The sequence below is a fragment of the Passer domesticus genome, chromosome 15, assembly GCF_036417665.1.
Source record: "Passer domesticus isolate bPasDom1 chromosome 15, bPasDom1.hap1, whole genome shotgun sequence".
NCBI classification, from domain to species: domain Eukaryota; kingdom Metazoa; phylum Chordata; class Aves; order Passeriformes; family Passeridae; genus Passer; species Passer domesticus.
In genome coordinates this window covers 13,731,685-13,748,073 of record NC_087488.1, presented here as the reverse complement: position 1 = coordinate 13,748,073, position 16,389 = coordinate 13,731,685, and the positions used below count along the sequence as shown (strand labels likewise).

Here is a 16,389-nt window from a genome sequence, read left to right as displayed (position 1 = left end):
GTTAAGTAATTGGGAATAGCAGGCTCCTGGCTGGAAAATGTGCCAGCCCTCCTGGCAAAAAGCTGTTAAATCTCTGTTGCTGGCGTGTGGAAGCAGTTCTGTGTAACAGGGCTCCAAAGGCTCTTTTTAACCCTTGGTGTTCATAAAAAAAAGGCAACCTAAGGCACTTTTGATCTCAGAATGGCATGTGGCCAGGTGTTGGGAATAAAGGGGAAGGTGGGTCCTCATGGAGGTGTGTGAACAGCTCCCAGTCTGATCCTCCTGTGCTGCTAACAGCCAGATGTGGCCTGCCAAAAATGCACACAAAATGGTGCCTGTTTTAACAGCTTTAGCAGGAAAACACAGGGTGTGATGAATGATTCATGAGAATCAATAGAACCTGAGGCATTTACTGCCCCTTAAAACCAGAGCCTGCCTGCCAAGGGGTGCATTTGCAAGGTGAGTGATCACAAAATGCTCTGCTGGGTTTTGGGATGCAGTCAGCCCTTACCCTGCTGTCTGCAAACACGTCCGGCTCAGCAGCCAGGCCCAGGAGCCTTTCATTCCCCAGATGAAAGCACCAGCAGTTGGGCATCTCCCAGCGAGCACAGATACAAACAAGGCCCCATTTTGCATCCCCCCCTCCTAGGGTGGCTTCCTTGGAAGCTTTGGCCTTCATCCTGTTTGTCTGATTCACGATCAAAAGAGTGTTGCTGCCTACGTGTGTCTTGAAGCATTTTCTACTTCCATATCTCACATAAACGTCCAATTTCTTCATTAAAATAAAATGAAGGTAAATGCAATCAAGTAAGATCTGTCTCTGCAGTGGTTGTATTTTGCTGATAGTGAGACCAGGGCTGGGCAAAGCTCTTTTGGGACCTTTTCTGGTGTGCAGGGGAAAAGGATGCTGCATAGCCAGATGGGTTTTCCTGCCAGGGGGAAGGTTGGATCTAAGAGTCCAAGTCCCAGCCATCCTGAAGATGAAACAGTTGGATCATAAAACATGTATTTTTTTTTTCAAGTCTGATCTGGATGTTTTTTAATCTTCCTCAAATTAAAGGAAAATCTCTTGTTTGACCCAAAACAAAATTGTTTTCTTTGGCCAGCTAACTGAAAAAATCAGCTCTGTCCCCAGCTCTGGTCCAAGCTCCCTTCCCAGTTGTGCCTCCACAGCAATCCTGCTCCATGCAACTTTACCAGTCCTGGATTAGAGTCCTGTTGCTAAAGAATTTGCAGGAACAAGAGAGTTCAGCCACTTGCTCTAAGTTTAGTCCAGCTATTCTGCTTAAGTTTGTAAATATTTGTTCATATTCCACCTCGGTTTTATGGATGTTGGTCCACATTCTGTGTTTTTCAGCTGTTTAATCATTTATTTTGTGAGATTTTGCAAAACTATATATATATATATTTGCTTGTGTGCCTGGTGAAGCTGAGGTTTTGATGTAACTGCAGAATTTTCATCAATGGTGGAATTAGAAACCCTTTGTGTGAAGGTGAAGGATTTTGGTCAGGAAACAGATGAACTTGATGTCCTTGCACATTTTTATCTCTGCAGTCTCCTCTGGGTTGTGACTAGTGAACCTGGTAGCTGTCCATGAGTTTTAGGTATTAGGATTTATGGATTTATTTTATATCTATTTTCTTGTGCCTTGGAAAGTCCTTTAGCTCCCATTGTCTGTGGCCTTTGCTCTCTTATGGAGGACAAACCTGCAGACCACTGTACCTCACCTCAGAGCCTGCAGCTTGATGGGGGAATTTTTACAGTTTTAAAGCTGTTAGTGGTGTGCTGAGTCTTTTTTTTTTTCTTCCTTTAATGTTTGTTATCCTCCTCAGGAGACATGTCGGAAGTGCCAGGGGCTGTGGAAGGAGCACATGAATCTCACCTGTGAGCAGCTGGCTGAGAAGGATGACATCAAATACAGGACATCCATGTAAGTGACACTGCACAGCCAGGGGAAAACGGAGCTGGGTGAACTGGGAATCACAGGACACTGTCCCTCAGTTTCTGCTGGGTCCTGGGGATGGCAGAGCTGAGGGGTCAGACAGCTCCCAGGATGGGGTTTCTGTCTGTGAAAGATACTTGGCAGCAGATCCAGCTGGTAATTTGAGAACGTGGGAAAGTTGTCACCAGCCCAGCCTGCTCCTCTGGCTGGCCCAGTGTCTGCAGGCTGGCACCTGGTCCCTCTCCGAGGTGAGAAACCCCCATTAGCATTGCTGGGGGGAGGAGGGAGGTGGTTACTGAGGCAGAGGAGTGGATTGAGTCACAGCAGGTCATTACTAGCCTTTGAAAATCTGGAGTGGAGACTGCACTGTTTGCTCAGCTGCTGCTTTGTGGGAGAGGATGTGTTTTCCTCCAGAAGCTTTTGCCTGTTTCTAACCAGTTTGTAGGAATTGTTACAAAGTGCAGTCACATTTTGAAATATGCAGATGTAAATCCTGACTGTTACCCTAAAATCGTTTGCAGTTTGATTTCTCTCTTCTCTACAGTAAATGACAAAATCTTCTGCCTTCAGGAAAAGGGAATTTTCATCTATGGAGCTAAATGTCTGGTGCAGCCAAGTGGGACTGGCCCACATTGCCCAATCCCTTCCTCTCTGATTTAGTCTGTCTGGCATGAGTAGAGGTTGGAAAGCTCCACCACTGGGATTTGAATGACTCTTGCTTGCTCATCCCACAGTCCCTAATTCAGAAAAAAATCTTTACAGATTTGATATGACTTTTTTTTTTTTTCTGCTGATTCTTTCCCTGTAGGAAAGAGGGATGAGAGGGAGGAAGAATGAGTTGTCATGTCCCTAATAAGGAAAAAAATACCAATTTCAAAACCTTCAGCAGATTGTCTGTGGATAGATGAGTCTAACTGCCTGATACAATAAAAACTTCCTTTTGAAGCCCTGCATAAGGAAAGGGAAGCCCAGCTGGAGTTCAGGCTAAACTTCCTGCCTTGCTCAAAGTTTCCAAAAAAAAAATCTGCATCGACAGCATCCTGTTGAGTGGCAGAGGGAAGAGCAGCTGCAGCTCCAAGGAAGGTCACTCTCCAGTTGGGTTTTTGTGCCTATTCTTAGCACATCTCCACATGCCTGGGTGCAGGTCATGCTGGGTATAGCTTTGTGGGAACCTTGGGTGTCTGCAAGGCTGGGAAGTTCCCACCTCACCATTCCCTGCTCCTCTGGTTGTGCTGATGGAGCAGTTTGTGGGGCTGTTCTGTAGTCCTCAAAAATACCTCCCTGCCATCTCCCAGACATTTGTTAACTTTGCAGATGCACTGAAGCAGCTGGGTGGAGATGCCTGGCTAAGGATGATCCTTCCCCAGTGTCAGAGGAATTGTGCTTCCCTCCATGAAAACATGCTGGCTTTGCTCTGCTGTCATCAAATTTCACTTCTAGGTTGTGAATTAAAGTGTAACGTGATCTCCAGCGGTCAGAAAATGGGCCCTCAGGATAATAATTTATATTCTGAAGTCTTTTAATTAAATGACCAAGCCTTTCTTCATTTCTGTGCCAAAATAGTCTTGCTGTGAGCTGAGCCTGTGCTGGAGCGTGTGTCGCTGCCAGGGTGTCCCTTGGGAACAAGGATTGAGCTTTGTCCTGGATTCCCACTTGTGCTCTGTTAGCTGAAAACCCATTTCTTAAACCTAAGGCAATAACCTCTGCAAAATGTGTGTAGGGAATCTTAGAGAAAAGATAACTCCTCTGTGAGGAAACGTGATTATTTTTCAGTTACTGATTTAAATTTAACAAACACTGAGTGAATCTGGAGCATAGCAGCCAGGCTTGGAAAAGAAATATATGGTCATGGCAACTTTGTAGCCAGAGCAACAGGCAAACATAAAAGCTAGAGGTGACAGCCAAATGTTTGCTTTTCCTGAACATTATCTCCTTGGCTGTGTTTTCCTTCTGCCAACTCAAGCATCCACGTGCCCTTTGGCTCTTGAACTTGCATCTCAAATTCCTCCCAAGCCAGAGGCTGGTGCTTTGGCTCTCGTGGAAACCAGGATCAGGGCTGCAGCATGCAGCCAGTGATTGACTTTCTTTCACTTATTTTGTTTTTAGTTGTCGTGGGCTGGCTCCAAGTGGAGCTGAGCCCAGACCTCCTTGGAACAGCGGCGGACTTGGGGATGGAATCGGAGCAAAGAGGAGGGGGTTAAAGCCTTGCTGGGGTAGTGTAAAAGTCATTTTATCACGGGCTGGTGAGTGCAAACACCCCTTTGCTAATTCTCCCTGGTCTTGCAGAGAGGAGAAGATGACAGCTGCCCGGATTAGGAAATGCCACAAGTGTGGGACGGGCCTGATTAAGTCGGAGGGCTGTAACCGCATGTCGTGCCGCTGCGGCGCCCAGATGTGCTACCTCTGCCGGGCTGCCATCAACGGCTACGACCACTTCTGCCAGCACCCCCGCTCTCCTGGGGCTCCCTGCCAGGACTGTGCCAAGTGCTCCCTCTGGACAGACCCCACAGTAAGTAACAAAGCATTTTTGTGAATGATTCTCACCCCAGTTTCAATCACTGTCCACACCGGCGCTTTGCAGTACGCACATTCCACCCGGGGAAAATGGTTTTAGCCAGCATGACTTTTACCTTTCCCAAGGCAGCTAAAATACTACACTGAGATCCTGCAACAGAGTCACATCTGACCACAGCTTGGAAGGAGCTGCTTTAGGGAAAATCAGCTCCTTTCAGACGAGGGCTTTGGCTGGAAGTGCTCTGAGTGCTGCTCTGGAGAGCGAGGCTGGTGGGCAGCAAGTGCTGGCACCGGGCACAGTAGCCAGCATTGGGATTATTGGGACTCTTTCCTACTTGTGCAGCTGAGATGGTGTTGGCATGGCTTGGCATTTGGAGACAAGGAGAATTGTGGTTTTGGTGCCCAGATGATCTGACTGCTGCCTGTGAATCCTGTCACAGAGATGGAGCCATCAGAGAACTGCCTGCAAGCCCAGAGTTGTAGTTGGGTCCATTCTCAGGGCATTGCCAACAGCTGCAGAGGGAGAGCTGAGGCGTGGAGTGAGCTGTGAGAGAAGCTGTAGTAATTTAATACAGCTCCTATCTGTGACAGGCTTGGGAAAACTTGCTGCAGCAAGTAAGCCTCTGTAAACAGAGGTCTTTAATACTGTAAATCCAGGAGTGTTTGGAAGGAGCAGGAGTTGAATTTCCTGATTTTAGTAAAGCCGTAGAGTAACATGAATGTGGATCTGCCTTCCCAGGGCTCGCCTGAACTTCCTTTTTCCTAATGGTTCTTTGTCTTGGGTTTCTGCAGCTTTCCAGGCTGTTCCCAGCCCCCCTGTCTGCAGGGAATGTGCACAATCCTGCATCTGCACAGAGTCAGGGAAAAGCCACTCTAAATCTCTCCTTTCTGCCTCCAGGCTCTTGGGGATCTCCCAGCAATGTCACAACCAGCGGAAGCTTCCAAGTCTTCTGCTTGCCTGCTTTTATTCCCTGAATTATCCTGTCAGTGTGAGCTGTTAAACTACACACAGCCACCTCCTTGCAGGCACCCCTGTAGCGTTTCTGACACCTGGCTCTGAGTTTGTGGGATTCCTGTCCCACTCCTTTTCCTTTTGCAGCAGGATGCGATTCGGGGCTCGGCAGCGCTGGCATCCCTTGTTCCTGTCAGGCTGCTGATTGTGCTGGGGGATGGCATTTGTTCAGAGCCAGAGAAAACATCAGGCCTCTCAAAAAAGCTCGTACTGTACTTTCAAATAAATAAATAAATAAGCAGCACAAAGAGGCCACTGTCACCAGGCCCTTTCCACCTCTCTAATTAACCAATGTTGTGGCAAAGAAAAATTTCCCACTGTCAGCACAGAGCTGGCACTGCCTGCTCTTTTATTATTTAATTCTTTTTTGGATGGTAGAGTGCTGGTGGGCTGGAGAGGTGAAGCTGGGTGACTGTCCTTGCTGCAGTGCAAAAAGTAACACAAAACTCAGCTGTTGGCTTGAAGCTGCAATGGTGGTGGGTACCTGTGTGCACAGTCCTCCCTCATAAGGGGCTTAGGGACACCAACCCAACCCCTCCAGGGTGATCTCTGCTCTCATGTGGGATATGGAAACAGGAGTTAGCCTGGTAGATGTAAAGAGGAAAACAGAATTTGAGTCTTGACATGGAGATTTGAAAGAGCAAAAGACCATTGCATCAGTAGTGTTCTGTCCTTTGCCAGGGATAACATCCATCCAAGGCATGACTTTGAAAGATCTGGTTTGAGTCTAAATCCCTATTATTTACAGCAAAATTCAGGTTTCTTTAAAATAGGGAACCTTTGTTCTTTTCCAAATGTTTAATGTTTTCCCAGTCTGAAACAATTCTTGTGAAAGTATAAGTAAACCTATTCGTTAGCTTGGGTTAAAAACAAATTAAAGGCAGTCCTCTAGGAATGGCAGCATCTGTTAGTCTTTGTCTCAAATGATCTTGAGAGACTAAAGCAGAGGCTTCAAAATTTCCCATAATTAAAGGTTAGTTAAAATTTTGTCCCTAAGCTATAATCAGGCTGGAGTCTGATTTAAAAGTATCAGTGCAATATTTGCTGGCTCCGAGACAAGCTGCAGTCCTGCTGTGGTGAGCAGCTTCCAGGGGGGCCAGGCAGGAATTGTTTAATCCCTGCATTTCTTCTGGAGCTAACTGGTGCCCTGCACCCCTGTAGAGGTGCCAGGAGCCCTTCCCAGGAAGCTGCTTGGCCAGAAGTCCTCGTGTCCCCCAGTCCATGCGGGCTCTGCTCTGCAGGAGAGGCTGATGCAACATTGCCAGAGACAGAGCTCGGGAGGGAGCAGTGGGAATAAAGCTGTTAGAGAGCATCCAGGGGAGAGATGGTGGAGGGCCTTGAGGGGAAGTGTCTGAGGAGTGGTTGAGGCTGTTTGGTTTGTTCAGCTGGAGGAGAATGAGGGGAGTTTCATTGGGGGCTGCAGCTCCTCCTGAGGGGCAGCTCCAGTCTCTGCTCCCTGTGAGCAGGGACAGGACCCAAGGGAACATCTGGAGCTGTGTCAGGGAGGTTTAGGTTGGATATCAAGAGAAGGTTCTTCCCCAGAGGGTGCTGGGGCACTGGAGAGGCTCCCAGGGAGTGGTCACAGCCCCACAGCTGCCAGAGCTCCAGGAGCATTTGGACATCACCAGGCACAGGGGAGGGATTGTTGTGTCCTGTGCAGAGCCACGAGTTGGACTGGATCATCTTTGTGGATCCCTCCCAGCTCAGGACACTTCATGGTTCTGCAAATTGGCTCTGGGAGTGAGGAGCTGTGTTTGCCCTGATTTCTAAATGTCTGTAGCAAACCTAAGGCTGCTTGTGTGCATTTCATCCAGTTTTTACAAATCCTGGGATGCAATGGGATTAATGCATTCTGGTAAACCAGGTTCTGCTCTCGAATGTATTATTTTGAATTTAATAGTCATCTTTGGGCTATCAGTAATATTGCACAGAGGCTTTTTTTGGCTTTAAAGTTTTAAGATGTTTTCAGTAAACTCTTAAAACCCTCCCAAAGGCCCATCGTTAAAGTTCAAAGCAGAAGACTAATCATCATGAGGTGTTTGCAATTATCCCCCCTTCTGGTGTTATAAAAAGATGATGTTGAGAGAAGACTCTGTAAAACTTCAAATGCATCAAGGAAATGCATGAAGTGCACAGTGCTGCCTTTAGGATTTGGAAGGGGGGGTGAGAGAAGCTCCCCTAAATTTAGGATGTGGAGTTTGTGGTGGGTTTGGGGTTTTTTTTAACTGCTATAAAATGCCTCAATCATAAGCATATGGTTAATCCAGGGGAATTCACAGAAAGCCATCGATGTGGAGTGCCTGTTGCTGAAAGAACTCTGCATTTCCTGAACGCCGGCGTGTTCTCCGTCCCCATCCCGGCCCCCTGTTCCTGCAGCACTGCGGATGCCCTGCTCCAGCTCCTGCTCCAGCACAGGCTGCTTTCAGCCCTGCTTCCTGCTGCATGCAGGAGCACCCGCAGACAGCCGCTGCCTGTTCTTGCTCAGGCTCTCCGCAGCTGATCTGGGAATGATTTGAAACAAAACCCCTCAGTCCTTTGGAAGCCTCCGTCGTGAAAAATCATTTCAAGTTTATTAGGAACGGCTGCGGCCACACGTACGTGGAAGAAAAGAAAGCAGTAAAGAGGCAGAAAGGGGGAGGCAGTGGTGCTGAAGCGCTTTCTAAAGTAGGGGAGGAGTTGCAGAGCCCAGAAATAGGCAGCAGGACTCTTGTTTTCCCTCTTTTCAGGAGGCGGCAGCCGCTTCTCGGTGACACTTAATAATTAAAGATAACGAGAAGCGCAGGAGATAAAAACAGAGCTTTCAAAAGCTCCCTGGATGGCACTTTTGTTCTGGGCAGAGGAGGTTTTATTTGGGGGGAGGTTGTCTCTGTGTGACTCGCTGAGCTTTTATCTCCTTTGCTGCTGTGTTTTCTCATTCCCAAGGGCAGTTTGTTTCTCCAGCAGCTCTTTCTGCTTGTGGCAGGGCCCTGTGTGGGTGCTGCATGAGGCTCCTCTGCAGCAGCATTGTTGTGTCAGGCCTCCCTGCCATGAAAAGGTGCCTCTCTTAGCAACCCAGCCCTGCTCCTCACTAATCCATCCACAGGCCGAGCCATCGTTCTGCTGTGATTGGCTCCGTGCTCCCTGCATTCCCTGGATTCAGTGGCAGAGGGCTGAAAGGAAAAGCTTCCTCCATGCCGTGCTGAGAGCCTTTCCCAGGTGGGGGATGGCAAGGGCAGGCTCCCACTCTGGCCAGGGATGAGCATTTGTTTTCCTTGGCTACAGCATGGGATGCACAGAGCATCCCACTGCTGGGTCTGGGGCAAAGCTTGGTCCTGCTTTGTCACTTGAAAACACAGCTCCTGCTAATGACCGTGCCTGCTTTCTGCAGATAAAAAGGGTGAATGCATCTCAGAGATCCTTTGCATTTTCCTCTTGGCCACCTCCCTTCTCCCATGATGCAGCAGAGTGTGGGGAAGGGCCACGTTGCAGCATTGCCCTGCATTTCCTCTCTGGCAGAAAAGCCAAGTTACATCTTTGCTCAAAAAACCTGCCCAGTGCTGACACCCCCCCAGGGGTTAGGAGGTTGCTTTTTTTCCTTTTTTCTTCTTTATTTCTTTTTCTTTTTTTTTTTTTTTTTTTTGTCTTGCTGTAGGCAAGGCAGCTGACAGGAAGATGACTGTTAACTTGACAAGATAAATGCCTTCAATCCACACAGCCTGTGAACAGGCCATTAAAATTATAATCTAATCCTTTATTAAGGGACTTGAACCCACTCAGGGAAACGGACACAGGGAGCTTTTGAAATCCTTCTGCAGCCTCCACCCCATGTGATGTTAAAAGGCTTCTCACCACAAAACCAGCCATAAGTGTGCTAATGAAATCTTAATTTTCGGTGTGGGTGCTTTACCCCTCGATGAATCTGTCATCTTTCTAATTACTGTGGTATTAAAAAACAGCCTTTGCTTCCAAAGAATTAGGAGGATTTTGCAAGATTAACTAAAATAGCACCAGGACTTGTTTGTTGGTTGTTGTTATTTTAAATTCTGACCTGCACAATATGTATTAGGCAGAACTTGTGGCATCAGCTTTCTTTCAGAACATCCTAAAATTGTCTTGTTGTTTACATATCATCAATTCTTTTTTTCCATCTGGGATGTGGGTTTTTCCTAAATACTGCAGGTATTGAACAGTGCTGTGTATTCATCACTTGCCAAATTTAATGTCAACCTCTTAATGTGCAGTGGTTTTATTTTTTGTTCTTTTGATATTAATGGATACCAGTCTTTCAGAAATACTGGTGCAAAAAAAAAATAATCCAGGCTAAGTCTTGGTATGTGAGATGAAGTGTAAGCACTTCTTAACCTTGCAGTGGGAAAATGCACTTTTATCAGCAGAGAAGCATAGGGCTGTTAAGTTCTGTTCTTGGAGATTGGGTTTGTTGTGGCTCTGCTGTGATTTGTGGTTTCAGAACTAGTCAGGAACTCTTCAGCCTGATCCAGGTCTGTTCCTGGCAGGATTTTGCACCCAGGGTGTGCTGTGAGCTCTGCCCCTCTTGAAACCCCGAGGGGATGGTGCTGAGTGGGGGTCTGTGCCTGCTGCACTTTGGGTGTGTGTTTTATGTTGTCCTGGGAGCTCTGGGGTCACTCTGGAGCTCTGGCAGATGGGGTTTGCTGTTCTGCAGTAATCAAATCCAGCAGCACCTTGGGCCAGTGCAGCTGGCTCCAGCCCCGGGCTGATGGATGTGTCCAGCCCCAGCAGGGGAGGTCAGCTGCAGTTTAAACTGGGAGGCTCAGCAGCCCTGGCTGCAGCAGGGTCTGGGGAGGTTGTCTTTGTGTCCAGGACTGAGCAGAGCTGCAGCATCAGGGGTGGTGACAGGAAGGGGAGTCCCTGGGAAGCACCACTTCACAGGATTAACCATGGATTTTTGTTGGAAAGGACTTTAAAGCTCATCTTTTCCACCCCCTGCCATGGGCAGGGACACCTTGCACTGTCCCAGGTTGCTCCAAGCCCTGTCCAACCTGGCCTTGGGCATTTCCAGGGATGGGACAGCCACAGCTTCCCTGGGCAGCCTGTGCCAGGGCCTGCCCACCCTCCAGGGAAGAGTTTACTCTGTAATCACAGCCTTGACAAAATGCTTTCACTTCAGTCTAAGTTAAAGGACACATTTCTGGGCTTTAAGGTAAGGTTTATCCTTTGTGTGAGGAAAGGAGATACTGGGTGGTCTTGCTCAGCTGAGCTTAAAATGTATTTCTTGTCACATAAACCTTCAGGTACATCTTCTCCAGAAAGTGGCAATAAAATGGGAGTGGTGGCTGTGTCCGTTTTCAACAGCAGCACAAAATATAGTCTGAGAAGGAAAAAACAATCAAGTCTTAAGGCTTGAAACCAAGCTTTGAGAGTGCTGCTGGGGCAGTTAAAGAGCAGGGGCTGTTTGGCTGCCTGTGGAGCATCCCAGGTGGTTTTCCAGCCAGGAATACTGATACTTGAGGGGTAGTTACAGGCTCAGCAGAGCCATTCTTCAGAGCTTTTGTGGAGATAGATAGGCTGTAATTAACAGCCCATGCAAGCAGCCTGCTTGGGAAAGAAAAAAAAAAAAAGAAAAAAAAAGCACGTCCTGGAAAGTCTTAATTTTTAACCATTGACTCACAGAGTAATAAAAGGGAGGGAAGTATTGGGTTTTTGGCTTTCTGCACATTAAGATAACTTCAGTCTCCCAGGGAAACCTTATCTGGTGGTGGAGGAGGGGATTTCTCCACAAGCTTCCTAGGCTGTACATGTGCAGGACTGTCAGCTGGGGACTGGGAAGCTTAAAATCATCTCAGTGTGGCTGCATGCACGAAGCATATTTTGGGTTTAGTTCCAGAGCACTCTTTAAAATTAAGGATATTTTTCACGTTAAGAGTGTTCAGGAAGAAATTTGTGTTTTGGCAGTACTGAAATTAGGGTGACTGAAACAAGCAGAGTCTTGTGCTTTGTGGAGTACTTGGGGCTCAGGGTTGCAAACGCTGTCCTGGAGGTTTGGCTGCTCTCCCTGAAATCTCAGGTTTGGTTTCATGCCCACAGACATGCACAAACTCACCTGAGGCTTCATTGCACCCTTGGATCTCACTGATGCTCCTTTGGGTTAAGAGAGCTGCAGGTGATGAGAGGCAGCAGGACAAATTCAATTTCTGACTTGTTCTTGACTTCTCAGTGAGCAGCAGCCCTGAATATTCTTGCTATAACCTCCAGACAGACATTAAAGAAACATATTTCGATTTATGCCCTTCTCAGAGTTACAGATAAGATCTAAATGGCACCATTTAGCTACTAGAGCCAGGATTTAAGTTGTGTTAATTCCAGCTGTTGGGCCAAAAACTCTACAAGTGCTAGGATAATGTAAATATTTAATAGACTATTGCCATTAAAAAGATTAACAGCTCTTCAGAGGGGTGGAGCTGGGTCGCAGTTCTCTGGTTTCCATCAAGTCAATGAATTTTAGTGCAGATCTCCCTGGAAAGCTGATCCAAGATCTCAGGCATACTCCATGGAGTGCAGGTTATTTGTGCTGCTGCAGTTCCCCCATCACAGCTTTGCTTTTGGGTAAATCTAGGCCAGCCCCAAACGAGGACAATTCAGCCAAATTAATCTTTTTTAGGTTTTTCCCTGTGAAAATATGCTGAAAAGTAAAGCAGCATTGAGAGAACAGAAAGCTGCTGCAGCAAGAATTATCCCACTGATTCTTGGTATTCCTTGATTTCTAGGAAGATGATGAGAAGATAATTCATGAGATTCAGAAGGAGGCAGAAGAGGAGCAAAGGAAGAAGAATGGGGGTAAGTCACTGTTGGGATCAGACTGGGGATGGATGATGGGATGATTCCCAGGCACTGATGGGACTCTGGACCTGCACTGGGCTCTGTTCCTCCTGGGAGCTGCTCTGTTTTTAAAGTGCTGCTGCCTGCAGACTTTTGCTGGGATTGTGAGCAAGATTTGTGTCCAGCTCTCGTGATGTTGTGGATGTCTCTGCTTGGCAAAGTAGCTGAGGGGCAGCAAAACCTCTGAGCTGTGGTGGTGGGGGGCACAGAGGGTGTTGGGGGGCACAGAGGGTGTTGGGGGGCACATCCCACAGCAGGCAACGTTCCCCCTTTGTGGGGTGGAGCTCCTGGAGCAAGGGGCCAGCAGTGGTGCTGTGGGAGGTGCAGGCTCTGGGGGTGCTGGTGGCAGTGTCAGCCCCTGGCTGAGCCCAGCTCTCTGTGGGGTGACTGCCCTTGGCTCTCTCCCCGTGCAGAGAACAGCTTCAAGCGCATCGGGCCTCCCGTGGAGAAACCCGTGGAGAAAATCCAGAGGATCGAGGTCATCCCCAGGCCGGTGCCCCAGAACTTCCACCAGCCCCGGATGCCCCCGTACCCCTTCGTGCACCCCCCGTTCCCCCTGCCCCCCGTGCGCCCCATGTACAACAACATCCCCCTCAACATCGGCCCCATCCCCGCTCCCTACGTGCCCCCCCTGCCCAACATGAGGGTGAACTTTGACTTTCCCCAGATCAACGTGCAGCTGGAGCACAACCTGCCTATGCACTTTGGCCCCCAGCCCCGGCACCGCTTCTGACCTGGCACCAGCACAGGGCAAAGCCACCCCCTGATGTCACCCCCGGCCCGCTCCAGCCTCTCTGGGGTCCAGCCAGCGGCCGGGGGATCCGTGTCCCTGTGCTGCACCCTCTCCAGGGCTTCTCCAAACCTTTGCAACCCAACATTTCAACCTGTGCTGCAGCAGGGTTTGGTGCTACGTTTCCCGGGGGTGGAGTTCCCCTCTGAGCTGGGCATCCAGATGTTTTGTTTTGACAAGGCCTGTTCAGGCAGCTGTTGGGAGGAAAAGTGAGACTTTGTAGGACACAGGGATACAGCTGTTCCTTGGGGAATTTCCAAAAATCCTGCCTTCCTGCTGGCCAGAGCAGCATAGTGAGTCTTGGAGGAAGGGAGGAGACACTTGGCATCCGAGTAAGCACAAGGCCTTCAGGAGTGAGGTGACAGGAGGCAGCTGCCCCAGCCTCCTGCCTCTGGTGAGGCTCAGGGCTGGGTTCTTGTGTTCTCCAGCATCCCTGTATCCTGCTGGCACCTCCCAGCAGAAATGAATTGTTCAAAAGCAAGTCAATGTAGCATTTTTAGTGTTCCTCACTCTCCAAGCAGAGCGAGGGGCTGCAGCAGCTGTCCCACTGCTCAGGTCTTGGTAGGAAGCCCACAGCCATGTTCTGTTTGGGGGTGTTAGGAAGTGGCAGGAGATTTGGGCACCCAAATCTTTGGCTGGACTGAACTTGCCCCCTTTGAAGGGCTCAGTTTTCCCCCCCAAAGGTCTGTGCCCCTCAGCTTCTGAAACGTGGCCTTTGCTTTGCTGTTCTCATCTGGCATCCCAAACCTCCCCCAGCTTCTGGCAGCAGTGCTCAGGCAGCTGTGGAACCACCTGGAGCCAAAGCTGTGCCCTTTATTACAAAAACTGCCTGGGAGACACCCAGGGAGACGTGTAGGCAGTGATGTGTCCTGTGGTAGGAAAATTGGGAGTGTTCCCTGTAGCTGCCCTGAGTTGGGAGCCCCTGTGCCCAAACCCTCACAACACAATGGGCAGCTGGAGCCTCATGCTGCAGGAAGCTGGCTGCTTCCACAGCACCAAATAACTCATGAAAATGTGTGTGTCAGCTTAATTGGCTTTGGAAAAGTGTGTTAAAAGTTAAAACCTGAGTATTGCTGGGCTTAGAAAGTGAGGGAAAAGCAAAACTTCTTGTGAGAAGTGGGGGGTGCAGTGCTGGGCTGTGGGAGGAGGGTGGCACAAAGCCCTTTCTCCACATCCCTTGGCTGTGCTGTCTGGTACAGGCCCCATCTAGAAAAGAAAATGGTTGGAGTGGAAAAAAACCCTCTTCCCAGGAATGTTGGGCTGGCTTTTAGCAGCCCATTTGTGCTGTTGTTCTCCAAACGTTTTGTTCTGGCCTTCATCCTGTTCTGTCCTGCTGGGAACTCTCTGGGTGCATTTCCCCTCCTGTCATCCCCCCCTGTATTTCAGCACCCAGGTGTTTTGTGGGTTTCTTTGTTTTTTCAGGTAAAATTCCCTGTCTCCACCTCACAGCTTCTGCCAAAGCCCCACGTGCAGCAGCCGGGACCCCGGAGCCCCTCGGGTGTGCAGGGGCACGGGGTGTCAGTGGGATGCTCCTGGGCACGGGCCTGGGGCAGCATTTGGGGACTGTTCTCTCCAGGAAGGTCTCCCAGACTGGAGGACTCCCCTGCCTTTTGGGGCTGAGTGGTTTTCCCGTTGCCTGTGGATCAAACATTCCCCATGGAGCTCTCTGGCTCCTCTGTGCCGTGGCCTCTCTAGCATTAACAACCACCTGCTGTTCCCTTGCTGCTGGAATTTTCTGTTTGGAATTGGTTTATTCCTGGCAGGGGTGTGGGGGCTGCAGGAGCTCTGTCACTTGCTGCTCAGCTGGGCTTTGACCGGGTTTAAATCCTGCCCTGCACTGACTGATTCCTGTTGGACTTGGGGAGGGAGAGCTCTGTCACAGCAGCTGCTGAGAAAACAAAGCCAGGTCAGGAGAAGCACTGGTGGCTTTCCTCATGGAAAGGGAATCCTGTTTGTTCAGTAGCTGAGGCTTTATGGGCTCAAGGGCTGGTTTGGATGAGCCCTCCAGGCTCTCCAAGGCATTTGCCCTTCCTGGTGGGTGCAGGAAGGATCAGGCAGTGGCCCAAACTAACAAGGAGATAGGATGGTCATCCAGCAACAAATGGTGGTCCAGTCCCACCTTTTGGTGCTTGTGCAGGGATGTGTGGGCATGGAGACCCGAGCCTTGGCAGAGGGAAGTGTGGATGTGGAGCAGAGGGGCTGGGGAAGTCTCAGCAGAGGTGGCACAGGGAGGTTGGTGGCTGTGACCCATCAGGTCACTGCTGCCCTGGCACAGCTGTCATGGTCCTGGAGGATGCAGAGGGCAGGGAGGGTTCCCTGGGTCCCCTGCCAAAGCCAAGGGCTTCTTTGTGTCCAGGGGAGGATAAATCAGTGCCTGGTGTGTGATGTGCAGCTACACCATGGCCAGCACACCCAGCACTGCCCCTCTCCCCAAGGAAACACCCACTGCACCAAAAACTTGCAGCCCAAGCACGTGGCTGCTTCTCCCCTCTAACCCAGGAGATCTCCAGTTGTTTCTGAATCTCTGTTCATTTATTTAAAAAAAAAGGAGTGAAAAAACCCAAAACTTACTGAGCCACCAAATCCAGCCTTGACCTGGTTTCCAGCTCCTGCATCCCACTTTCCCTCCTGTCCCACAGTCTTTGGAACCACTTGTTTCAAGGTTTTGAAGGTAACAAGGAGGTTGCTGTGCCCAGGCTGATCCCATAACAGGTACTTCTCACAGCTAATTGCAGTGTCCCATTTACTTGCCTTAAAGGTGGAGAGAGAAACTTAGTATTTGCACTTAGCAAAACGTTGTATTAAAAGAAAAAAAGACCTGTAAAGATGTGCATGTTCTGCAACTTTGTATAACAATAGCTAAAAATAAATAGGTGGTTTATTAAAAAAAAAAAGGAGAAAAAACCAAAAAATATTTTTCTTTACATTCTGGTAGTAAACAGTTCTAATATTCTGTGTGTAAAAAGTTCCTGTATTATATTGTAATTTGAATTTTTGTAAATAAATTTGTGCACTCTGGCTTTTCACCTGTGTGCTTTTCTTACAGCCATGACCTTGTCCTCCCATCTTGTCTGTGCTGGGCCAATGCCAGGGAGTGGGGCCAGATCCCGGCCTGTGCCAGTGGGAACTCCCCAGGTCTCAAGGCAAAACCCCAACTGACCCTCCTGGAACAGCTCAACCTGTTCCATGTGCTCCCAAGGAAAAACTGGATGGGATAGAAAATGGTTTCCAGTCCCTCCTTTAAATGGAAACCAGGATGGGGGGAAGGCTGAGGGGATTTCCCCTCTTGCTGGAGTGGTGATGGTAAATGCAGAATC

General features: G+C 49.0%; 1 protein-coding gene across 5 annotated transcripts in view; it reads left to right on the top strand.

The window, feature by feature from the left end:
• Positions 1–16,090, top strand: part of RNF216 (ring finger protein 216) — a 75,770-nt gene extending 59,680 nt beyond the window's left edge. For all 5 annotated transcript variants that reach the window (XM_064389997.1, XM_064389996.1, XM_064390000.1 and 2 more), the window contains 4 exons: positions 1,813–1,910; positions 4,209–4,431; positions 12,171–12,240; positions 12,696–16,090. In XM_064389997.1, coding sequence (XP_064246067.1) covers positions 1,813–1,910; positions 4,209–4,431; positions 12,171–12,240; positions 12,696–13,015 — 711 coding nt within the window. In that variant the 3' untranslated portion in view covers positions 13,016–16,090. The remainder of the gene's footprint in view (positions 1–1,812; positions 1,911–4,208; positions 4,432–12,170; positions 12,241–12,695) is intronic.
• Positions 16,091–16,389: the final 299 nt, after the last annotated feature.